Here is a 24,478-nt window from a genome sequence, read left to right on the forward strand (position 1 = left end):
AGGTGGGCCCGGACCCAGCCAGGCCCTTTGTCCAAGCCTGTGCTTTGATTTAAACTCTTCCTGCCTCCTTCCAGGCTCCAGGGGTATGAGAGGCAGCAGACAATTATCCTCGCTCTCCCCAAAGGCCTCCCCACGTTGGCTGATGGTAGGGCGGCCCTATGATTTAGAGTCTGAACGGTGACACTTTTGAGAGTGAAAGGGGCATGATTCGCAATGCAAATGTCGGGTCCACTAGCATGTACTGGTTCCGTCCCACAAACCAGTGCATATGATCATTTCCCATCCTAGCCACGGGCTCACTGGACCCTTACCACACTCCGAGAGGTCAGGCAGGCATGGGCTGGCTGATGGCCCATTTTAGAGATGTGAGATTGTCACAGTCCCAAGGTCATACCGCTGGTGGACAGGAACCCTGGTGCTCGTGATCTACGTCACAAACCAACACAACAACACAGTGGTGCTTGCCCTGTCCCTTCCCCTCGCCCAAACCTCCCCGTTTTGCTTTCATCCCAAGGAAGGGAGTGTGCAGGACCACCACCAGCCCAGAAGTTTCATGAAGTCTGCTTCTGTCACTAGTGTCACTCACTAGCTCGGCGACCTTGAGTGAGTTACTTAACTACTCTGTGCTTCAGTTTCCTCATCTGCAAATTAGGGACAATACCATCTGCCTCTCCAGGTCACTGTGTTGAGAAAACAAAACCTAGCTCAGGATCTGGCACACTTTAGGTGCTCAGCAAATATTGGTGGATTGGATGATTGGACAAATATCTGCCTAATGGCTGTTGTTCTTTTGTTGGCAGGAGTGGGAAACCCACAGTCAGTCAATACACGCTAACTGAGCCCCTACCACGTGCCAGGCCCCGTGCTGAATGTTTTCTATGCACCATCTCCTTGAATTCCTCACACGTTATAAAGGAAGTAAGATTCTTATCCCCATTTTCCAGATGAAGAAGCGGCAGTACAGGGAGCTTAAGTGATGGGCGCAAGGTCACACAGCAAAGAAGAGGAGGCACTGGGCTGCTAGCGTCCGTGCGCATGGCCTGCCTCCCTCATTGCTCAGCTGGAGAGCGGGAAGCCCAGAGAGGGCAGGTTAATCGCTCAAGGTCACGCAGGAGACGGTGGCCGAGGCTCCAGACCTCCGAGAGTTTCCGTCGCGAACCCTCCCCCCCCCTCACGCGCTCGGGCCCCTCCAATCCGCAGCTCTGCGTGCGGGGGCGCGCGCATCCTCCCTCTGTCCGTCCGTCAGCCCGTCTGTCTGGGTGTCTACGCGGGCGCAGCCGTGCCCCCCTCCCCGGCCTCGAGCGCTGCCCTGGGAGAGGCAGGGCGTTCGCAGCGCCCGGCCCGCGCCCCACGCCCGCAGCCGACAGACGGCAGCGCCTGCGCCCGCGCCCCCCAGCCGGTGCGCGGGAGCCGCGGGGGCAAAGGCGCGGCGGCCGGCCGGCGGCACATCTCTTGCTCCCTCGCTCGCTCTCTGCGCTGAAGGGAAGCTAAGCCCAGAAGCCCCAGCAACCCGCCTTCCAAGATGAAGAAGCTCCAGGGAGCTCACCTCCGCAAGGTAGGGCGCGAGGGCGGGGGCGCACCTGAGGGAGGAGTGCAGAGGCCCTCCCCTATCGAGGCCCCGGGATGGTGGGAGAGCGCACCTGGACCCAGCTCAGGGCTCTTGGGGAGGCCGAGCTGAGCTGGATTGAGGGGAGAGGCGGGCTCATGGTCTGCGGAGGTGGAGGTGGTCCCCCCAACTGTCTGGGGGTCCGGATGTAGTGTGATGGGGGCTGGGGTTCATTGGGCCAGGTCCTGCGAACAGGTGTCTGCAGCCCCAGGAGGCACGGGGGGTACGGGTGGCTGGGGTCAGGCACCCGCCCCTCCCTAGGCCCCCGCCCATTTCCCCCACGGGCTGATTGGGAGCTAGGGAATGGAATAGCTGAGCGCCAGCCTTGAGCTGGACTAATTTCCTGGGTGAGGGATGGGGGCGTCGATCTGGTCCTCATCCCTGCACTCTACACTGAAGCAGAGCTAGCAGGGGGACCTCCGTCTTTCCTGCCTTGCTCCTGCCCTGCGGGCCCACCACCTGCTTCCTCCCCACCCCCCTCCTTCTCCTGGCAGCTTTAGCTTCCCTGCTAGGACCCCAGGCTGCCCCTCCCCAGGCAGAAGGGAGGCAAAGGGAGGGAGGGAGGAAATGGGAGACCCAAGGGATCTGGGGGTGAGGTGGAAGCTGGCATGAGAGAGGTGGCCAAATCTATGCCTTCCTGGGGCCCTGGGCCCGGACCTCTGCCCCTCCCCACCTCGTCCTGCGGGATTGGACTTCGCAGCCAAGCTGTGCGGGAAAGGAGAGTATTGGGGGAAGTTTTCTGGCTTTTGGCTTAAAAGTACCAGTCCTAGCCAACAAGTCAGAACTCCTGGATACTATTTCTGCAGATGCCACTTACCCTGTGACTTTGGGCAAGTCCATTCTCTAACCTGGACCATCACTGGCCCATCCCCAGTTTTGGGGCACCAAAGCAGGCCCCACTGTCCTGGGGTAGGGGCTGCCATGAACTCCCAGGGGCTGGTAGATGTGAGAGAACTGCTCACAGGGCTGTGTTATTGACCACTTCCCTCCCCCGAGTCCTCCCCCCCCCAACACACACTCATTCAGGCTCTCTGCCCTTGGGCAGCTGGGCATGGAACCACTGTGATAAGTGGGTCCTTTTGATTCACTGACAAGAGTGACTTCTTGGGGCCACTTATGGGTCTTTTGGGTCTTCTTGATTCCTGCCCCTGTTCTTTTCCATTCTCCCCCTCCCCTTTCCTCTCCTCCCCACAAGGCCACACATCATGTAAATAGCCATGTTTTGTGAAGCCTTATCTCATGTAATCCTCCAACAATTCTGGGGGCTAGGTCTTGTTATCCCCACTTTATAGACAAGGAAACCGAGGCACAGAGGGGTGCAGCTTACTGCTTTCCTGAAGGTGAGCTGAGCAACCTAGGACCAACAGGGCAAGGATGGGGCTGCCTGGCCTCAGGGTCCCCTCCCTTGGTCTCAAGGAAAAGGGGGCAGGGAGTGAGGAAATGCCAGGTATCAGCAAAGGAACAGCGTTGTTCAGAGATGAGCACTGGGCTGAGAGTCAAGGGGTCTGGGTCCTGGTCTTGCTCTGTCCTTAACTCGCTGTTTGACCTTGGGCTCATCCCTTCTCCTCCCTGATACTCAATTTCCTCAGCTGCACAGTGATGAAGTTGGACTCCAGATTCCTATTGTCTCTCATCCTGAAGAGGGTGTGAGAGCCTTGGCTTGGGCAGTCCTACCTCTCGCAGGCCCTGCCGCTGCTGGTGACCTACATCTGCTGGTCCCTAAAAGAGGGGGTGCAGGTCTTGCAAAACCATTCATTAAGCTTCCAACCCTGCCCCATTGATTTGGCTGCTTTCCTCTCTCTCCCTACTATTTCCATCCTCTCTGTGCCAGCCTCCTGGGATTCACCCCATGATGGGAGTGGGGGCTCCAGGTGGGCTTCGGATTGGCTCAGCTCTGGAGGACCCCATCCCCTGCCCATGGAGCAGAAGCAGGCTTCCCTCTGATTGGGGGAGGAGGGGGACGAAAGAGCTGGCAGCATCCTGCTCTTGGAACTCTTGTCACCATGGAAACAGAGAGCCGGGACTGCTCTGTGAACATAGAAAGGGCAGCAGCTTCTCAGGAGGGATCAGAGGAACCTCATTACCGGGCCCTCCTGCCAGATGGGGCACAGGCCTGCCTCACCACCCAATACCAGGGGCCAGTGTCAACTGGCTGTTACCTCAGGCCTCCTGGAGCTCAGGTGGTAGAGAGTGGTTCCAGAGGGCTGATACTCACCCAGCTGGAGAGGAAGCCTTGGGGAAAAGGGCATCAGAGGGAAGGGTGGGTTTCAGATAGGTCTGGGGGCTGCTGCTCACCGCACCTCAGCGTGTCTGAGATCGCAGCTAAAGAACCGCCTGTGTTTATCTCAACCTTTGGAACCAGGTTACTTAAAAAGCAGCTTTTTCATGCTCTTCATCTTTGTCACCATCACCCATCATCATGCCATGCTATCCCCGTCACCCCGGCCCCTCTGGCCAATAGCCAGCCTCCGGTGGGATCACTGCTGTGGTTGTCACTATCTCTGAGAGTCAGCCCAACACTGTTACCCCATTTCTGCCACTTGCGCCCATTGCCCCAACCCTGTCCCCACAGCCAAACACCTCCAGTCCTGTGACAGTCATACTCTCCTTTCACCATCTCATCCCAGCAATGCTCATGTGACAAATCCCCAGTGAAGCCTCCTCTGTCACCACCTGATTTGTGTGAAGACACCAACTGGGGCTGGTACCAGGAAGGACAATTTTAGGGGAAAAAAACAAATCTGGTCAGTTGCTATTTACTGAGTCCCTGTGCTCGGATCTGATCTGGTCCTCAACCACTGCAAGCATCTCCAGGGAAGTCTCTTTGGTGAATCTTGCCTTACAGATCATCAGACCCAGAAGACTATTAGAGAGAGATTGTCTAGACCTGCATTTCCCCAAGTATATCCCAGCATGCCAGCTCCTTGAAACTCTTTTCTTAAATAGAATTGGAGAATACTGTCTATTCTAGCTCCTATTTGGAGACTCACGGTGCATATTGGCCCATTAAAGAATGTGCCAAGTCCTGCAGCAAAGGAACCTGTTTTACCTTGTGTTAACCCAGCTTTCCCCAAACTTCCTTGATTCAAGAATCCTTTGTTCCGCCGAACACCTATGAACATCCTAAGGGATGTGTTTTTGGAAGCACTGATGTATCCAATCCCCTCAGTGTCCAGATGGGGAAACTGAGGCTCAGAAGACTCTTTCCTAAAGTTGCACAGTGAATTGGCACAGACCCGGGACTAGAATCGTGGTCTCCTGACTCCCAGTCCAGTGGAATCACAGCTTTCCCACAACCATTCCTCAGCAGGATGCAGGGGCCCTTTCTCCTCTCTGAAAACCATGGACATTATTTGACAATCAGCCTTCTTTGCAGTTCCATCCTTCTCTGCCGTAGGGTGTGACTTTCAGAGGCAAGCAGGAAAGGTGTGGCTGGCCCCTTCTTCTGACCCATTCCTGGAATCACTTCTAGGAACTGCTCTCTGAATTTTAGATAGCCATCCTAGTATCTTTGGGCTTCCGTCCAGGCCCAGGTAGCTCGTGGACATGCTAACTCACATCCCTTGGGGCAGATTCCAAGCAGCTGGAGGAGGGCGTCCATCTCCCAGCCCCAGCCTGGAGGGAGAATGCCCGGTGGACTTCCTCGCCCTCCTGGAATCACGGGAGGGGCCCTTAGGGACAGCTGGCCTCCATTCCCTGTGCATACATCTCTCCTCCAGTGACAGGAAAATTATGACTTGCTGAGACAGATCAGAGCTTAAGTAGCTTCTTCCTGCTCGTGAACTAAAATTCACAGCCCTCTGTAGGCGTCCCTGAACATAAACCCAACGCCTCCCTCAAGGGAGCACACAGTCCCTCTAAGTCCCCCCGTTTCTATGCTAAGGGTTCTCAGCTTCTTCCTCTTGTCCTACTGTCACCGCTTTTCCTGAACACCCTGCAGGCTGGCCACCTGCCCTTTAGACATGCTCCAAACTGTCTGTGTCTTCCTTAAAATATGGTGCCCTGAACAGAGTAGCAAAACCCTAGCGCTGGTGGTTGAAGACCTTCACTCTAGCATTGGGAAGCTCTGGGCTGCAGAATTAGTTCTCCCACTAGCCAGCCTTGTAAAAATCTTGGGTATGTCATGATACCTCTTTGAGCCTAAGTTTCCCCCATAAGTAAAATGGAGCTTAAATAATACTTAGCTCATAGGGCTGTTTTGAGAATGAAATCAGGAAAATTTGAGTAAAATTTGAGGACAGTGAACACATTGCAGGTGCTCAATACACAGTAACTGTTATAAGATCATCATCATTATCATCGTGGTCATTGTCATCATGAAATAGGACCATCCCTTGATTTGACCTGTCTGTCAGCCAAGATCAAGGTGGCTTTCTTAGTGCCTGAGTCACCCTGCTGGTCTCATAAGTTTATAGTCACCTAAGACCCCGAGGAGCTCCTGCATATGACCATGGGAGCCCAGATGAGAGCAGTTGGTTATCTGAACCAACAGAGTGTCTTTGCATGTAGTCCTATTCAAGTCCATATTCTTGTTTTGGGGTCACAGTTTCAACCTGGCTTCACCTTTCTCTCTCACCCCTTTGGTCTCTCTTACTGGTAGCCTGTCACCCCAGACCTACTCATGACCCCCAGTGACCAGGGAGATGTAGACCTGGACATGGACTTTGCTGCGGACCGGGGGAACTGGACAGGCAAGCTGGACTTCCTGCTGTCTTGCATTGGCTACTGTGTGGGCCTAGGGAACGTCTGGCGCTTCCCCTATCGAGCTTACACCAACGGAGGAGGTATGGGCCTGAGGCCCTGCTTGAGGGGCATCCTGGGTGATGGGCCAAGGCTCTGGTTGGAGTGAGGTTTTAAGTGGCCTTGGCCAGCGTCTCCTATGTGACCTTGGGCAGAATTCGTTGGAAGTCGTTTCTAGTGGTCTGGGGCTGGGAGGAAGGAGCTTACCCTGCCTTGTCCCTTTTCCTCACCCAGGCCCTTCCTCCCCTCTCTCATCCCCAGTATGGATACCCACATGCTTCTCTCCCTGAGCTTTGGCACTTCCTGGGCCTTGAGTGATGGGCAGAGGGGGCTGCCTCTGCTTCATGATAAAGGGCTGTATCTGCCTGTCAGTGATCAATCACTGTGCTGCTAATATTCTCTCCTTTCCCCTGTCCCCACCTCCCTCCTCCAGAACCTTGCTCCATCACTCATTCCTGCTCTTGAATCTTCATCCTCCTCTCCTGGCTCCTTCTATTCAGACTGCAAACATGAAGTCTCTCCCATCTTAAACAAATTCTCTGTTGTCCTTGCTTCTCCATCAATGTTCTAAGTCTCATTATCAATACTGGGGTTGAGCATTCACCATCTGCCGGGCCCCGGGCTTGGTGCTCTCCATGCCTGTCTCATTTAGCCCTGATAACAACTCTCCTGGGTGGGCGCTGGTGTCCTGATGAGGCAGCCAGGGCTCGGAGAGGCCCGGTTCCCTGCCCAAGGTCACACGGTGGCCGACCCAACATTCCATCCAGGACTATCTTCTCCAGAGCCAACGTGCTCCCCCCAGCACTCTGTATCTCCTCCCATCTCTACCAAGCTCGTTAAAGATGCGCATATTGGCAGAGCCGCAGAAATCCAAATAAAACTAGATGAAGCGAGGACAAGATGAATTGATAGGACTGGGAAGTGTGGGCCTGGAGCTGGCCTCTGAACCTCCAGGAGCTCCATGATGTCCACAGTTCTCTCTGCTCTCCCTCTTCCTGGTCCCCGACTCTCTTTCCCTCTGTGCCCTGACCTCATTTTTTCCCAGGACAGGCCTCCTCCTTGCAGTTGGGGTGGAGGGTGGCCACAGGTAACTTGGGAATGACTTCATCCTCAGAGCTGCTCTCTCTAAAGGAGTCTGTATAGCATTGCAGGGAAGGTCTGTAATTGGCCTGGCTTGAGATATGTGCCCACACGGGGGCAGGGGTGGGCAGGGGGTTGGCTGGTGTGACTGGCAGCCCTTCCAGAGCCATATGGTGGTAGGCAGTTCTCTAAAGGATTTGGCTGCCAATATGAGAAGAAAAGGGGAGGAGATGTTGGACACACGAGACCACAGGTGGCAGCCACAAGCATCTGAGGCAGTGTGGCCAGGAGAGGCAGGCAGATTGGAGCCAGATTCTGAAGGGCGTTGATTTCTGTGCTGAGGAGTTTGCACTTTCTTCAGCAGGAATTCACTCATTCATTCACTTGTTTATTCATTCACTTGCTCAGTGTCTGCTCTGAGCCCAGCCCTGATCTGGGCACTGGGGCTCCAGAGGTGAGTAAATCCCCCCTGCCCCTTGGTCCTCAGTGATCTCCTGGTATGAAGTCAGATAGTCCCAATCCACGTGGGAAGTGCTCCATGGGGTCACAGGTGGTGTCAGGGGAGGGGCGGGGCTGGAGCTGGGCTTTAAGGGGAGCTGACCCAGCCAGAGCCTCCCCAACCTCCCTCCTGCTCACAGGCGCCTTCCTCGTGCCCTACTTCCTCATGCTGGCCATCTGCGGCATCCCCCTCTTCTTCCTCGAGCTCTCCCTGGGCCAATTCTCCAGCCTGGGGCCCCTGGCCGTCTGGAAAATCAGCCCCCTCTTCAAAGGTGAGGCCTCGGTGGTCCCCGGGGTGGTCTGGGCTTGGAGAAGGCCGGGAGGTGGCCCGCATCCCCTAACCTCCCTCCCTGCACGCCCAGGTGCCGGCGCAGCCATGCTGCTCATCGTAGGCCTGGTGGCCATCTACTACAACATGATCATCGCCTACGTCCTCTTCTACCTCTTCGCCTCCCTCACCAGCAGCCTGCCCTGGGAGCACTGCGGCAACTGGTGGAACACGGACCTCTGCCTTGAGCACAGAGGCTCCCAGAATGGCAACGGGGCCCTGCCCCTCAACCTCACCAGCACCGTCAGCCCCAGCGAGGAGTACTGGAGGTCAGGCCGCGCCCAGGCCAGCGGCCGTTGGGGAGGCCCCACGTCGCTGGGAGGGCAGGGGGCAGGGAGGCACCGTTGTCCCCAGGGGGCTCAGCGTGCACCTCGAAGGCCAAGATCAGGTGCTGGTGTTAGATGGACTCTGGGTTCTAATCCAGCTCTTCACCTGAGCAGCTGTGTGACCTTGAACAATTTATTTGGCTTCTGATGCTTCCTCTTTGAAGTGGGTATAAGAGTATTTCAGAGGGTTGCTGTGAGGATTAAAGGAAAGAAGTCATATAGATGGTGCCAAACAGCCTGGTGGATACTTAGTGCTCCATAAATGCTAGCTGATAATAGTGATGCTGATGATAACAGTAATGGTAACCTTTTAGAGCCTCAGCTTCTTCCTTAGTATAAGGGGGTGGTGATAGTCCCTGCCTCATAGGATGTTGCCCAGTCAGTCAGTCACTCGTTCACTCATTCTTTCAATAGAGATTTCCTGAGCCCCTCCTACATCTGTAGGTAAAGCACTGAGCATGGGCCAGCACCATACATAGTAGGGACCACCTCGGATCCATCTAATGGGAGAGAAGACTAGACTAGTGTAAGGGGCTGTCGTGGGAATTACACAAGGTAATGCCCGTAAGACCCTGATCACAGTGCCAGGAGCATTGAGATTCTGGGAATGGTGAGTGTCAGGACGTCACTACTCAGCAGCCTGTCCTGAAGCCCCACTTCGTAGCTGGGAAACAAGGCCCAGAGGCTTGCTCAGTAGTTGGTGGCAGAGGCAGTACTGGAACCAACCTCCTAATTCCTGATCCTCTTCTGGAACATTCCAGAGTAGTCTGGTCCCTGGGTAGCGACCACTGGTTGACAAGAGGACACAGACCAGATATCCCTAACCCTTCACAGGCAAAGGGCTGCTCTTAGGAGTTTTCCCCCAAATGGGTCCCCTGTCTTGAAATGTTTTGGTCTCCAGCCTGCATTTATTACGCAGTTCATTCATTTGCCCGTGTAAAGTCCATCCGAAGTGTCTGCACCTGCTGAGGAGTGTATCTGATCAGTGAGAAAGGACGGCCTTGGGTCTAAAGCTTAAGGCTGAAAAACATAGGGTGGTCATTGGCAGCTGCCGGGGGTCTCCATGGAAACGCCATGGCCCGTGCATTGGTTGGGGTGCAGGCAGGAAGAGACAGCCCTCTCCGAGGGCTTCACTGATGGGAGTTTAGTGAAGGGACTTTACAGAGGTGAGGGAATCCACAAGGAAAGGGGAGGCACCAGGGACTAGCAAGAGCGACAGCCGTACCATCCCTGAGCCAAGGAGGTAAGTGGAGGGACTGGTGTTACTGGAACCAGAGGAGATTTGGGGCCTTGACGAAAGGGCTGCCCAACAAGAGCTGTGCCGTAGGAGAAGGCAGTCACAGCCAGACCCTCTGATGGCGTGTGTGGTCCATGTGTGTGCATGCATGTCTGTGCATGTGTACACATGCATGTGCGAATACCCCGGCCCCTCTCTCCTCCCACCCTCCAGTCTCCTGCTGTTGCCTCCCACTAGCCAGACCCAAATGGAAACCGAAGTGGAAGGCAGCCTGGGCGATGGGGTCTGCAGAGGCCAGCCTCCTGGGTGCAGGGCTGGTCAGAGAAGGATGGAGAGGAATCAGATGGAGAATAGCAAGGATCACCTCACAGGCTGGCCGCGGCTTTCCTCCATGTCTGTGGGGCGTGGCAGGGTGACCAGAGGGTGACACAGACCTTCATCTCCCACAGCCGCTATGTTCTCCACATCCAAGGGAGCCGGGGCATCGGCAGCCCCGGGGGGATCCGCTGGAACCTCTGCCTCTGCCTGCTGCTCGCCTGGGTCATCGTGTTCCTCTGTATCCTCAAGGGTGTGAAGTCCTCAGGCAAGGTGAAGCCTGGGAGGCCCTGGAGGCCTGAGGGGCTAGGTAGGGTGAGGGCTTCCTGGAGGAGGCAGGGCGTGAACTAAGCCTGAGAGGCTAAACAGACTTCAACTAGGAAGAGGGGAAGGGACAGGGCATGGAGACTGGGGGGCGAGAGGCACTGCCTGAAGAAAGAGGTGGAGGTAAGGATGGACAGCAGTTAGGCTGGGTCTCTAGACTAGAAACTTGCCAAGGGCAGGACCTATCTGTTATTCAAGTTTGTGTCCTTACCCAGTGCTTACCCAGAGGCTCAGCACGTGTTTGTTGAAAGCTTGAAGGTTGGGTATCTGAGTCAGGGCTCTTTGAGATGCAAGTATCATGCTCAAGTGGAAAGTCCAGAGGGTGTGCTTCAGGCACGGCTAGGTCTAGGGGTTCAATAGATGTTATCAGGAATGTAGTTCTCCTGGTCTCTCAGCAATGCTTTCCTCCAGACTGGCTTCTTCCTCAGGCTTCATTCTTCATGAGCTTGCCACTAGTAGCTCCAGGCTTATGTCTTACCTGCTTAGTGAAGGGTTCTCCCTTGACCCCGTTTTCAAAAATCCTAGAATTGAGTCTCACTGGGTAAGCTGGGTCATGTACCCATCCGTGAAGCAGTCACTGTGGCCAGGAGGGTGGGGCGCTCTGCTTGGCTGGGTCACCTGCCCACCCCTGGAGGTGAGAATGGGATCAGCCCCAGCTAGGGAAAGTCGAGGGACCGTTATCTGAAGAAGGCCAACAAGATGCTGGGAAGACAAAGCCGCAGATGCCCCACTTCGGGTTATGAAGGGAGGGAAGGGCCGTAAAGCTGTTTCAGAAAGGCTTGGAAACCTTCTGCATGGTTTACTCAATCGTTTATAAATTAGAACTTGTCCCTCTGCAAAGTGCTGAGAAGTGTTGTCCACGAGGAACAGAACCATTAAAAGAAAGGCTAGGGGCCAGCCCGGTGGCGCAAGCGGTTAAGTGCGCACGTTCCGCTGCGGCGGCCCGGGGTTCGCCGGTTGGGATCCCGGGTGCGCACCGACGCACCGCTTGTTAAGCCATGCTGAGGCGGCGTCCCATATAAAGTGGAGGAAGATGGGCATGGATGTTAGCCCAGGGCCAGTCTTCCTCAGCAAAAAAGAGGAGGATTGGCATTGGGTGTTAGCTCAGGGCTGGTCTTCCTCACAAAAAAAAAAAAAAAAAAAAAGGCTAGAAAGACAGGGTAGACTCCATATAGAAGGAGAGGAGAGTAGTCAGAGCGCAGCCCAAGGCAGCAAGGAGCCTGAGACCTGGTGGCGTTTGCTGAGGGAGTGGCTGGAGGTTGGGAACGGTGCAGACAGGGCGGAGAGGAGTTTGGGAATGTCCAGTGTCTGATGACCATGCGGGTGGGTTTGCGGGAGTGGAGGAGTGGACACAATGGGGAGGAGAGTCTTATAACCTCCAGGCAAGGGGCGATGGTGGCCTGGACCAGGGCGCAGTGGAGCTGAGAGAGTGGGCAGATTTGGGACGGCCTTGGGGAGCAGTGACAGGACTTTGCTGGTGGGATCCGTGTGTGGAGGGAGGGAGGGAGGGAAAGAGAAGCATCAGGCATGATAGCTGTTCCCAACCTGGGCTACCCAAAGGTTAGGGAGGCGAGTTAGTAAGATGGGGATTTCCGGCAGAGGGGCAGGGTAGAAGGAAGGTCACCCCTGCCTTCTGTCCCCACTTGTCATCTCTCAGGTGGTGTATTTCACGGCCACGTTCCCCTACCTCATCCTGCTCATGCTGCTGGTCCGCGGAGTCACGCTCCCAGGGGCCTGGAAGGGCATCCAGTTCTATCTCACCCCACAGTTCCACCACCTGTTGTCTTCTAAGGTGAGGCCCTCAGGGCTGGGGTGTGGAGGGAGGGGTTCAGGCCTGAGCCGGGGAGTGGAAAGAGGGCTCTCTGGGGAAAAGGGGGGCCGGGGGTAGGAATCCTCCATGTAGTGAGCCCCCTGTACCAGGCACTGTGGTTGACACTGTGTGTCTTTTTTATTATCATTCTTCACAATCCTGTGAAGTAGACATTATTCTCCCATCTTACAGATGAAAAAACTGAGCCCCAAATGGGTTAGCGATCAGCTTAGGGTCCCACAGCTAGGGAGTGGCAGAACTGGGACTCCAACCCAGAGCTGTCTGACTCCAAACCCCAAGGAGGGCATTAGTGATAATAGTAACAACCGTGGTCCTGACAGCCAACATTCTTCTTTATTGATGGATGACTATGTCTGACCTGCTCTAGCACTTCGCATATATGTAGTCATTTAATCCTCATACCACCCCATGATGGAGGCACTGTTCCTATCCCCTCATCACAGATGAGGGACCAAGGCTCAGAGGCGATATGGCTTGCCCAGGCTGTACCACTAAAAAGTGGTGGAGCTGGGATCAAATCCAGGTCCCTCTGACTCCAGAGAGGAAGTAAGGGGGTTGCATGGGCTTATCGTCAGTATGAAACTACTGAAAATTTACAGGAGGCACTGCTTCCTTCAGAATTGGACCAATATTAGAGATCATCTTCTAGATCCTGGATGGGGAAACTGAGGCCCAGAAAGGGGAAGGGACTTGCCCAAGTCCCACGTGTAACTGTTGGAGCCGGGTTTGCTCCCGGCCCGTGTCACTTGTGAGCCAGGCTCTTCACCACGCCATCCCTGGAGCTGTCGACTGGCTCTCTCTCGCCCCACCTCCGTCCTCCTCTTTCCTTGGCCCTCTGGACACCACGGTGTGCCAACCCCTTCTCTTTGCCCTCTGTCTCCATCCTGCCCCGCCACAGGTGTGGATCGAAGCTGCTCTTCAGATCTTCTACTCTCTGGGTGTGGGCTTCGGGGGTCTTCTCACCTTTGCCTCCTACAACACGTTTCACCAGAACATCTATAGGTCAGTGTCCTGCAGCCTCCTGGACCCTGGGGGCCGGAGTGGGGAGGAGAGTGGCTGGCTGGGAGGGCCTTGTGGGGTGAGGGCAGAGCCAGCTCATCTGGCCTGTGCCTGGACTTCTCCCGGCAGAGACACCTTTATCGTCACTCTGGGCAACGCTATCACCAGCATCCTGGCTGGCTTTGCCATCTTCTCCGTGCTAGGCTACATGTCTCAAGAGCTGGGTGTGCCTGTGGACCAAGTAGCCAAAGCAGGTGGGCAGGCTGCCCAGCCCCGGGGGGTGAGAGTATGTGTCAGCACAGCCGGGCTGGGCAAGTGAGCCTATGTGTGGACCAGCAAGGTTGTGGATGGGTATGTTGAGTGTGTGTGTGTACACATGCGTGCACATGCACACGGATGAACGTGTCTTAGCTTGGTGTCCATGTGCAAAGGGATGGGTGTGCAAATTAACTTGTGTCTGGAGATAAACAAATTTCTGTATGAGATTGTCTTGTCTTGTCACATCTTAGTAACTCCTCTTACTTGTCCAAATGAGTCATATCCTGTGTTGCAATGTCTGTGTGCAAGTGAATCAAGGGTGCAAATGATCTTGTGAATCAGTGTCTTGTGCCAATGGATGTGTCTAAGTATGTGTGTTAGTGAGATTGTGCAAATGGTTGTGTACGTAAGGGGATCCAAATGAGGTGTTACATTTGGGTCTTGTGTTTATTCGTTTACTCATTAATTCATTTATTTTATCGCCCTGTGTTTATTGAGCACTGACAGCGTGCCGGCCTGTGCCCTAGGAGTTAGAAAGTGTTGGACGTGTGCAGTTGGTGTACATCTCTGAGTTTCCCCAAGTGTGTGTAAGCGACCGCGTATGTCTGAGTCTGTATGTGAGGGCCTGCCGCGTGCCCCAGGCTGCTGACTCTGTGTGCCCTTGGCCCAGGCCCTGGCCTGGCCTTTGTCGTCTACCCGCAGGCCATGACCATGCTGCCTCTGTCGCCCTTCTGGTCCTTCCTCTTCTTCTTCATGCTACTGACTCTCGGCTTGGACAGCCAGGTGAGCCCTGTCCACACCAGTGGGGCCTCGTGTATGTGTGTGTGCGTCTGTGTGATGTGTGTCTGTGTGCATGTGAGATGTATAACTGTGTAGCTGTGTCTATGTGTGGTGTGTCTGTGTGTATCTGTGTGATGTGTGTGTTTCTATGTGTGATATGTGAGTATGTACATCCATGTGTCTGTGTGAGTGTGTATCTGTGTGTGATGTGTGTGTCTGTATCTGTGTTTGTGTCTTTTGTCTGTGTGTATCTCTGTGTGTGTGATGTGTGTGCGTGTGTGTATCTGTGTGTATGTGTGGTGGGGTCGAACTCTGACCCCCTCTCCCTCCCTCCCAGTTTGCCTTTCTGGAGACCATTGTGACAGCTGTAACGGACGAGTTCCCATACTACCTGCGGCCCAAGAAGGCCGTGTTCTCGGGGCTCATCTGCGTGGCCATGTACCTGATGGGGCTGGTCCTTACCACCGACGTGAGTGACTTTGCAGGGCGGTGGCTGGCAGGCGAGGCTGGGGAGGCACCTGGAGCAATGTCTGTGGCCAGGCCGAGCACTCCCTTAGCGCCCACTTCTTCCTCTCTGTGGGGATCCCAGCCCACCTCGGGCCCTCTCTCCCAAGGGGCAGCTTGGCCCATGGCCCAGAGTCCTGGCTTGGGAGTCTGCAAGACCTGGGTTCACGCCTTGCTCCTGCACTTGCTGAGTGACATCAGGACAAGTGGCTTCACCTCCCTGAGCCTGTTTTCCCATAGATAAAATGGGGGTCTTCATTTAGGGCTGTTGTGAGACTGTAATAAGATGATGTGTATAAAGGGCTTGGCAGGGAGACAGCAGCCACGCTGTCATCATCCTGCTCTCCCCGCCGGCCTGGCTGCCTCCTGCTCGCTTCCTGCCTGGAGTGGGGCTACAGCAGGGAGCGAAGCCGGGGTGAGGGGACCCCAGAGCTGTGACTTGTGTTCCAGGGGGGCATGTACTGGCTGGTCCTTCTGGATGACTACAGTGCCAGCTTCGGGCTAATGGTGGTGGTGATCACCACGTGCCTCGCCGTCACCCGGGTGTACGGTGAGAGGGGCCATGGGAGGCGGGGTCGACGCTCCCCACAGTGGGAGAATGGGGGTCTAGCCTGGAGTCCCCCTGCAACTGGGTCCCTGGTCCCAAGGCCGGGGTTTCCGGTGGGGGCAGTTGGGGAGGAGGAGGGGCTGCTGGCACTTGTGGGGCCTGCAGGTGGGGCCATCCTCCTCCCCTCCCTCCCCTGTGCAGGCATCCAGAGGTTCTGCCGGGACATCCACATGATGCTGGGCTTCAAGCCGGGCCTCTACTTCAGGGCCTGCTGGCTGTTCCTGTCCCCTGCCACGCTCCTGGTAACCGGGATGGGAGGGAGGGCTGCTGCCTGGGGACCCAGGGCTGAGAGCAGGGCCCCTCTCGGTGTTCAGTCTGGTAGGGCTGCCCTGGTCCAGAGTAGACCTCTGTCAGGACTGAGGGGTGGGCACCGGCATCCTGGTCTACTCCCCTCCTCCTTGATGCCCCCAGCTTTTGTACTGTGCTGGGCCTAGCTCTGCGATTGGTTGACACAATGGGTGGGGCTTTCTCTGGCCTCTGGGCCTTAGGGCTGGGCCTTGAGGCTTTCTTTTCTGGGCCCTGGAGTTGGAACAGCTCAGGGATAGACCATCTCAGGAATTAGAGTGCCTCAGATCTGGGCTGTCTCAGGCCTTGGCATTGGCTAGCTCAGGCCTTGCCAAGGCTCCAGAGATGGGCCATCTCAGGTCTAATACAGTTTAGGACTGGGCTATCTCAGACATTGGGTGGCTCTGGGTTGGGCTCTCTCAGGGCTTGAGATAGCCTTGGGCTGGGCTATCTCAGGCCTTAAGGTAGCTCACACCTGGGCTATCCCAAGCCCTGGGGCCTGGCCGAGGCCCACTGTGATGCTGGGAGCCCCCCACCTGCAGGCCCTGCTGGTGTATAGCATCGTCAAGTACCAGCCCTCAGAGTATGGCAGCTACCGCTTCCCAGCCTGGGCGGAACTGCTGGGCATCCTGATGGGCCTGCTGTCCTGCCTCATGATCCCCGCCGGCATGCTGGTGGCTGTGCTTCGAGAGGAGGGCTCGCTCTGGGAGGTGAGTCTGCCCCACCTCTGCCTACCCCCAGCCTTCCCGACCTGTGGCCCTGCCCTGGGACCACCCGCTGGAGCAGAAACATCTGCGCCAACACCCTCTCCAGGGCCATGCAGAATTCTGTTAGCCCCAAGGGCAGTTTTTCTAACTGGTAGCCCAAACTATGAATCAGCTCAGACTTGCTTGGGCTGCAGCAGGCTTGGGGGCTAGAGGCCTGCTCTGTGGCCTCTCAACCACACAGGGCCTCTGTGTAGGGGCCACAATCCAAAGACCACCAATGTCGGCCAATGCTCACGTCTTGGGGAGAGGACAAGGGACTTGCCCAAGATCCCACAGTGAGTCAGGCAGAAGTCAGGACTCAGGTCACCAGCCCAGAGCTTCCGTCTGGGACTCAGGGTCAGAAGGCAACATTGAGGGACCCCAGGAGATGGGCTTGTCACCCTCCTCCCGTGGCCACAGGTGACCTGGGAATGGAATGATGGTGTGAGCCCCGCCCACGGCCAAGGCTTTGTGGAGAAACCCAGAAAGCATTGAGAGTGCAAGCTGTTTGGCACAGGGATCTGCAGGCCTCGGAAGAGGAGAGGAGTGACCCTTTGTGGGCCAGTGGATGTGCTGTGATGCTGTGTGAACACTGCAAGATCCTGCCCCTCTCTGAGCCTCAGGGCGCCCTCTGCACGCCCAGCCCTCCGCTTCTGAGGCTGTGGGTGTGGAGTCCTCTGGTGGCAAGAGGCTGTCATAGTGAGCAGAGCTGAGAGAGCCTGGGGGTCCACCCCCCCAACATACACACACATCCCATCAGAGGTGTGCTGGATCCAGCTGGTACTACTTCGTGAGAGCTAGTTGTTAAATATTCAGGAATGTTGTGAGCCAGCTGATAAACCATTGATACCTTGAAATTGACGTTGTGGGAATATTTACGCCACTGAAATTGGCTGTAGATGGGGCTGCTGCGCCCCATCGCCCCCCCCCAGCCTGCTTACCAGCACAGTCCTGCCCCTCCCCATGCAGCTCCACTGCTGCTCAGCTGTCTGTCACCCCACCTCCAGGTCTCCACCTGGGGAGAGGCTAAGAGACCTTCCCTGGCGGAAGTGGGTTGTGGCCACACTGCCCAGACTGCAGGGGAGTGCTGGAGTCCAGCCACCGCTCTGCCTCCAACTGCTGTGTGATGACTTGGGGCAAACGCTTGGCCTTCTCTGAACCTCAGGAGCCCCACCTGTGCTACTAAAGGGAAACTGTCTCCTTGCTTGACAGCCAGGGTGTCTGCAAAGGGGAGGAATGGGGGGGCGGTTCTCAGAGTGGAGGCCTCCAGCCCCCTGGAAGCTCGTGGTTCCCAAGCCTTGCTCTGCCTGCCCCCTGCCCTGCTGCCTCAACTGCCCACAGCCAGGTGGAGGGGGCATGTTGTGGGGGGTGGGGGGTGAGCCCAGAGGAGTCATTGCCCAGGGCAGAAGTGCCACCTTCAGAGACTGGGGTTTCCAGCACTGACATGCTGGGATGGGAATCCTGGGTCTGCCATTTGCCGGCTGCATGATCCTAAGCAAGTTACTGCACCTCTCTGAACCTTGCTTTCTCTGTCCTTAAAATGAGGACAGGGATACCTACCCATAGGGGTGCTGTGACTATCAACATAGTCAGTACTATGAGAAACAGAGAAGCAGAGTGTTACGAAAGTTTAGGGTGGAGTCAGACTGCCTGGGTTCAAACTCCACTTCTGGCCAGTGTGACCTTGGCCAACTTAACTAACTGCTCTGAACTTTACTTTCAGATAAGATCTGTTGAGGTGGAGGGTAAAAGCAATAATGCCCCCTTCACAGGGATACTATGAGGATTAAATTAGCTGCACTTAGCACAGAGTTGGAATGCGGTGAGTGCTCAGTTCCAGGCTAGTGGTTCTCGCAGGGGTGATTTCGCCCTCAGAGGACACCTGGCAATGTCTGGAGAACGTTTTGATTGTCACAGAAGAACAGGGTGCAGGGGAAGTGCTCCTGGCACCTGGTGGGTGGAGGTCGGGGATGCTGCTAAGCCTCCTTCAGTGTGCAGAACAGCTCCCACGCAGGGAATTCTCCAGACCACAGTGTCAACATGCCCAGGCTGAGAAGCCTTGGTCCAGGCACCAGTGTTCAGCAGGAGACAAACCTAAGTCCTTGCTCTCAGGGAGCTGGTATTTTAATGTGGGAGACAGACAATAAACGAACACAGAAAGGTAGTGGTAAGTGCTATACTTTAAAAATGAACACCAGAACCAGAGAACAGGCATAGAGCATGATGGAGGATGGTGTTTCGGCCAGGGTGATTAGGGAAGACCTCTTGGAGGAGGTGACAGAGGCCTGACTGAAGCGACAAGGTGATCCATATAGATAGCTAAGAGAAGAGCATTCCAGGCAGAAGGAGAATCAGTGCAGGCCCTGAGGCAGGGGGCCTGGCATGTTTGAGGACAGCAAGGGGGTCAGCGAGACTGGATCAGAGTGGGTTGGGGGGGAGTGGCAGGAGCTGAGGTCAGAAAAGTAGACAAGAGGCCAGGCCGTGGAGGCCGTGGTGAGCACTTTAGATTTCATTCTACGTGAGATGACAAGCTGTTGGCGGGTTTCTGGGCAGTGGGGTAACATGCTCTTAACATAGCTCAGTAAGTGTCCCCGTGCTTTGAGTCCGCAGCGTGCTAGGCCCTGGGCTAAGGGCACTGCACACATCTCTCCCTGAAGCTGCACCCAGTGGGCTCCACCTAATGCTGGTTGTCTCTCCTCTTTGAAGAGTCGGAGGCTCTTCTCCCTGGCGGGGCGGGCAGAGGGCGTTGGGAATGTGGTTTGAGGACGAAGGAACCTAGGATGTCCAGGCTTAGTCATCATCTTAGTCAGCTCCCTCCTTCTATGGAAACTGGGGCTGGGAGAGGGGAAGGCCAGACATCAGAGTCAGAATGAGGCAGAATGTCAGACACCTGGAAGGTAGGTGACAATCCCCTCCTCAGTTCTCCTGGGTCACCGCTCTCTCCCCAAAGCTCCCTGCTCCTGAGGACTCAGCATTGAGGGGGAGGGACCCGGATTGGGCCCCTGGATTGGCCTGCTGAGTAATCATAACAACAGCCGCCATCCACTGGCCTTACCCTGTTCCCAGCTCCCTGTTAAGTGCTTCCTCTCGGTGCCCTCACGACAACCCTATGAGGCCTCATGAACCCCAAGTTACAGGTGAGGAAGTAGGGCACGGAGAGCTTACATTCCATGCCCAGAGGCCACCCACCTTGTGAGTGGCAGAGCAGGGTTCTCATCCAGGCACGTGACCAACTCCCTTGGGGACGTTAGCGCCCCATCCCCAGAGTTGCTGCGAGGCCTAATCCAGGTGATGCGGTGAGGTCTTTGCCAGGTGCACGGCCCCAAAAGGCACTCCACAAGTGCCGCTGTTTTGATCGCTGTCGTTGCTCTGCTGCAGCGACTCCAGCAGGCCAGCCGGCCGGCCATGGACTGGGGACCGTCGCTGGAGGAGAACCGGACGGGCATGTACGTGGCCACGCTGGCCGGGAGCCAGTCGCCCAAGCCGCTGATGGTGCACATGCGCAAGTATGGGGGCATCACCAGCTTCGAGAACACGGCCATCGAGGTGGACCGCGAGATTGCCGAGGAGGAGGAGTCCATGATGTGAAGCAGGAGGCAGGTGGACAGGAGGCCCTGCCTGGGCCGCAAAGGGCAGCCGCGCCCTCTGGGGTTCTGAGAGGCCCGAGGTTGCCAGAGGTTGCCGTGGTGATGCTGGTCCCCCATACAAGTCCCTCCTTGTGGCCTCTGCCTCTCCGGAAACCTCTGTCTACCCCCTCCACACACACAGACCACAGACCCATTCAAAGCTGAGAATGGTCCAGCTCAGCTCTCACTTTGCAGATGGACAGACTGAGGAGGCACTTGCCCAAGGTCACATGGCAGAGGGGACTGGACCCCAGGCCTCCTGACCAAGCAGCTCCCTTTCTCGTGTGGCAGCTCGCACCACCCTCTCAACTCTCTTCAGGGCCCAGACCCATCCCTTTCCTCTGGGAGCCTGCCCCGCACACTTCAGCACAGCCGGAATCTCGAGCTGGAGGACGACTCCGGGCATCATGAGGCCCACGTGGCCCTGGGCATCAAGAGTTAGCAAGTCAAGTGGGAGACAGATCTCTGTGGGTTCATGTGCCCAGGCCATGTTCCCTGAAGTAAGTGGCACCTGAGGGCCCAGGAGGATGGAGAGAGAAGAAAAGGAGGGCAGGATGGGGAGGAGCTGTCCTGGCCAAGGTGTGGAGGTCAGAATGTAGCCCCCTCCTCCTCCCCTGGGGCCAGGAGGAGGCCTGGGGCGGAGGGGAAGGGCTCAGGGCTCGGGAGCAGGGAGGGTGGCGGGAGAAGCGGGTGTTACCAGGTTACAACAGGGTTCAGGTGGGAATGAAGAATGAGGGGGAGGGGGGTGCCAGGGATACGGGGTGGGTAGGGGATTTGCATGATCTGGTTGATAGAATATTCTTCTGGGTCAGTGTGCAGGGTGGACTAGAGGCGACATGGTGGAGGTGGGTGGCCTGCAGAGGACGGCAACAGGGGCTGGTGGCCTGAGCTAGGGTGTTGGAGGTGAGGAGAGGAAGGAGGACTCCTCACTTCCAAGAAGGGCCCACAACTTCCCTCGCTGGGCCTGTGCCTTCGGCATGGGGAGCCCTGGGCGTGATTAGGACAGAGAGAAGGGAGGCTGACCTGTACCAGCTGCAGAGGTGGGAACGAGGGGTCATAGTCAGGACCCAGGGCACCTCTCTTCCCTTCTCCCTTGTCCTGGCGGCCTTCACTGTCTCCTTCAGCTCCAGGCACTGCTGGGAAATTGGCCTTGGCTATGGACGACCAGGGCAACTAAGAGACCGAGCAGATGGTCCACACACGTGTCTGTCTGGTCCTGATGCTGCCCACTCTGCCGGGGCCTGAGGGTGGAGACAGAGAGCAGAGGGCAGGCGACACCCCAGGCTTGTAGCCAGAGGCCTTGGCATCTTCAATTCCCAGGACCAGAGGGGCCCTGCGGTCCCTCCTTCCTGAGAGATAAGGGCAGGTGTGAAAATGCCTGAGCAGGCCTCCTGTGCACGGCGTTCTCCGGTGGGGCAGGGCACCCTCGTAAAATCTGTGACAGCCTCTGTGCCCTGTCTCTCTCCTGATGTCTTCCTGAGCCATCTGCGTTCTGTTGGTTTATTGTCAATAAACACCAATGAGGTCATCTTCCTTACCCTGTCTTCTTACCGCTGAGAGCCATGAGGTGGGCAGCACAGGGTTTTCTGGCTCCCGCTGGACAGATGAAGAAACTGAGGCTCAGCTGCCTCCTTTTCTGGCGCTCTTGGCTTCTGACACTTGCTCTGCCATTTCTCTGTGGCAGTGGTGGGTGGGTAGGGCTGAGGAAGGATGATGAAGAAGATGAGGAAGGTCCTTAACGACCACTTAGTCCCCCATTATACATATGGATAAAATGAGGCGAGCAGAGGGGAAGAGACTTGCTCGAGGTTACCCGGCGGAGGCAGGACAAAGCAGGGCACACCAGCATTCCCCCACCTCCCCGGCTCTTCCCCAGTCTTACCTGCAGGTGAGGCTGGAGCTGGAAGACCAGGGTTAGGAGGAGCCAAGGGTTTCCCAGGCTGGAAGAGTTTCCTGGTTCTACCCACCCCCTCCCGGCAGGACTTTGCCATATAAAAGAGCCCCAGGGCCTTTCAAATGCGAGGCCCAGGTGTTTGCAAAGGCTTTGATTGGGAGTGGAGAGGAAGGGCCGCTGCATATTTCGGATATTAATAAATTTCCCCTAACAAAGGGCCAGGCCCCCTCCCGCCCCTCTTTGTGTGGGGCTCTGGGTGGGGGAAGAGAAATGAGTTTGCTAATTTGCAGAGGATGCAAGAATGGCCTTCACAATTCAGGGTGCTTCTTCCCACACCCCGGGCGCAGGCTCCAGCCTTGCTAACAGAGCCCCCGGCGCCAGCCCTTGCAGAGTGGCCCTGTCCTTGTGCCTCTGTCCAGCAGGAGGCGCTCTCTCGGCTCTACCTGCTGCTCTGTGCAGACCCCAGGCCTGGGCTGTGGTCTTGAGAACATTTCTCACCCAGCCTCTTGGCTGCAGCCCAGTGTCCTGGAAGTCAAGAATGGACGATCCTAGGAGTTTAGGCTTCTCCCTGGATTCCGAGTCTGTGATTGGAGGGTCTAGGAGGCTACAAACCCCACCAGCCTCCTCTCCCCTGCCTTGCTTCCTCCTGCCTCTCCTTCCGCCTGCTCAGGCCCTGCTGCTGGGCCTGTAGTTCCTGGACTGCCCTCCCTGGCCCGGTCCTCCACGAGTCCTGCTTTTCCCATTTCCACCGCTCCCAGACAGCCTTTCCTGCCGCACCACCTCTCCTCCCTTTGCTGCCCATGCCATCTCCCAGCTTGCTCTTGTCCCCGTCCTTTTACGGACTTCAGGACTCCCTGGCTCAGAACAGACCCCAGCCAGGCCCCTACTGCCGTCAGAGCTGATGGGGGACCAGTGACCCCCAGCCGGAGGAATCCACGACAGCAGAGTAGGCACCTGAAGGGAACCATCACCCTATCTGGAGTGGAACCCTGGCCAGGAATCCTAGACTGTCCTAGCAGATGCCAAACCCAAGTGCCCGGCAGGGGACCTGGTGACAAAGCTCTAGGAACGAGCCAGAGAATAAGCGGCAGCTGCCCCTTCATGAGCGGTGGAGGGACGAGAGGGAGAGCTGGAGCCGTGGTGAAGCAGAGAAGAACGCAGGCCTGTCTCAAGGGGGAGGCTACCCCTCAGGGGTGTGGGCCCAGGTTGCCAGATAGCCCGGCATTTTAAGAGAAGTTGGAAATCTGGATTTTTATGAGAAATTCCCCGTTTTTAAACATGAGCAATTGATTCAAAAGACGTAAAACAGCATGGCTCAATTAGGGCCTCCCATCTGCCTCTTGGTGCACGGTGACAGCTCTGCGGATTTAGGGGATTAGCAGCCAGAGGGGCAGGGCTTGCCCGAGGCCCACATGAGAATGTGCTGGAGCTGAAGCAAGCCCCGGGGCTCCTCAGCCCTACTCAGTGCCCTGCTCCCTGACTCAGCTGATCTCTGTATCCGTGGACCCCTGACCTCGGAGGCTGGTGGGGGGCCCTAGGGTACAGCATATGTTCCTGGCTGGGGTGTGATGGAGGGTGCCCTGGGGCCCTTCATTCCTGTTCTGGGACTCGGTGTTCTTGGGCGGTGCCGGGAAGCGCAGAGATGGGGCACCAGACCATCAGCAGTCCCTTCCAGCTTGTGATCTGTGAGAGCAAAAGTGGGGGGAGGGTGAGCAGAGGAGGGAGGGCACCTCCCCACACCATTGGGGCCAGCCATATTCCCCAGGTCAAGTGAGGGTCAACAGACAACCCCAGGGGTTACACTGGTTACCTTGGCCTTGGTCCTTGTAGGCCCTGCACCCTGTGTTCCCCTCCACCACCCCAGCCAAGTTCATCCCTGTGTGGTACCCTGAGCAGGCCCAGGCTCCCTGATCCCGTCTTCCCCACGCACCCATGGGAATCCTGCCTGTCCTTTAGTGTCTCCTCCATAAGCCTTCCTCCCCGCCCACAAGGTGTGGGCTCTCAGTCTCCAGGGGGCTGGCTCAGCGCTATGTCTGGTGAGCCCTGACAGCCCAGCCCAGCCTGCACAGGGCGCTCACGGCCTTCTGAGACAACCCATTTTACTTCCGTGCGGTTAAGACGCTTATATCATGCTCCTTGGACCCCAGAGCGCTTGGGGCGGCGAGGCAGCAGGCATCATGGCGGGGCGCTGCTCAGCCACACTGGCCTGGCTTCACACCCAGCTTTGCCCCTCCCTGGCTATGGCGCCTTGGGGCCCCACAGTGTCCGTTCGCAGCTTTATACGATGCAGCATCAAACTGAAAGCAGTTTGTCGGTGGCTCTGGGGACAGCCAGTGAAGAGTTAAGACAGTCCCAGCGCCTCCGAATTCCACGTGACTCTGGGTTGCTGAGCCTCTGGGGTCTGCGGTGGACACTCTACTCCAGACTCATTTTTTGCTGGTGGCTCATGGAAAGTTTGGCTCTTGAGCACCAGGCCACTCCCTCTGGGGCCTAA

General features: G+C 56.6%; 1 protein-coding gene across 1 annotated transcript; it reads left to right on the forward strand.

Moving 5' to 3' along the window:
* Positions 1–1,317: 1,317 nt before the first annotated feature.
* On the forward strand, positions 1,318–20,802 carry SLC6A7 (solute carrier family 6 member 7). Its single transcript, XM_058543988.1, has 14 exons — positions 1,318–1,555; positions 6,207–6,390; positions 8,065–8,196; positions 8,287–8,521; positions 10,265–10,403; positions 12,112–12,246; positions 13,184–13,287; positions 13,414–13,538; positions 14,213–14,325; positions 14,660–14,791; positions 15,277–15,376; positions 15,575–15,675; positions 16,261–16,428; positions 19,843–20,802. The coding sequence occupies exons 1-14, from the start codon at positions 1,523–1,525 to the stop codon at positions 20,050–20,052; spliced, it is 1,911 nt and encodes a 636-aa protein (XP_058399971.1). The 5' UTR covers positions 1,318–1,522; the 3' UTR covers positions 20,053–20,802.
* Positions 20,803–24,478: the final 3,676 nt, after the last annotated feature.

The sequence above is a fragment of the Diceros bicornis genome, chromosome 1, assembly GCF_020826845.1.
Source record: "Diceros bicornis minor isolate mBicDic1 chromosome 1, mDicBic1.mat.cur, whole genome shotgun sequence".
Classification (NCBI taxonomy): Eukaryota; Metazoa; Chordata; class Mammalia; order Perissodactyla; family Rhinocerotidae; genus Diceros; species Diceros bicornis.

Excerpts from the sequence above, each read along its gene's own strand:
- SLC6A7 (XM_058543988.1), top strand. The coding sequence starts at position 1,523 with ATGAAGAAGCTCCAGGGAGCTCACCTCCGCAAG. Across the intron at positions 13,288-13,413 it reads TTTCACCAGAACATCTATAG|AGACACCTTTATCGTCACTC; the intron begins GTCAGTGTCCTG and ends TTCTCCCGGCAG. Across the intron at positions 16,429-19,842 it reads AGGAGGGCTCGCTCTGGGAG|CGACTCCAGCAGGCCAGCCG; the intron begins GTGAGTCTGCCC and ends GCTCTGCTGCAG.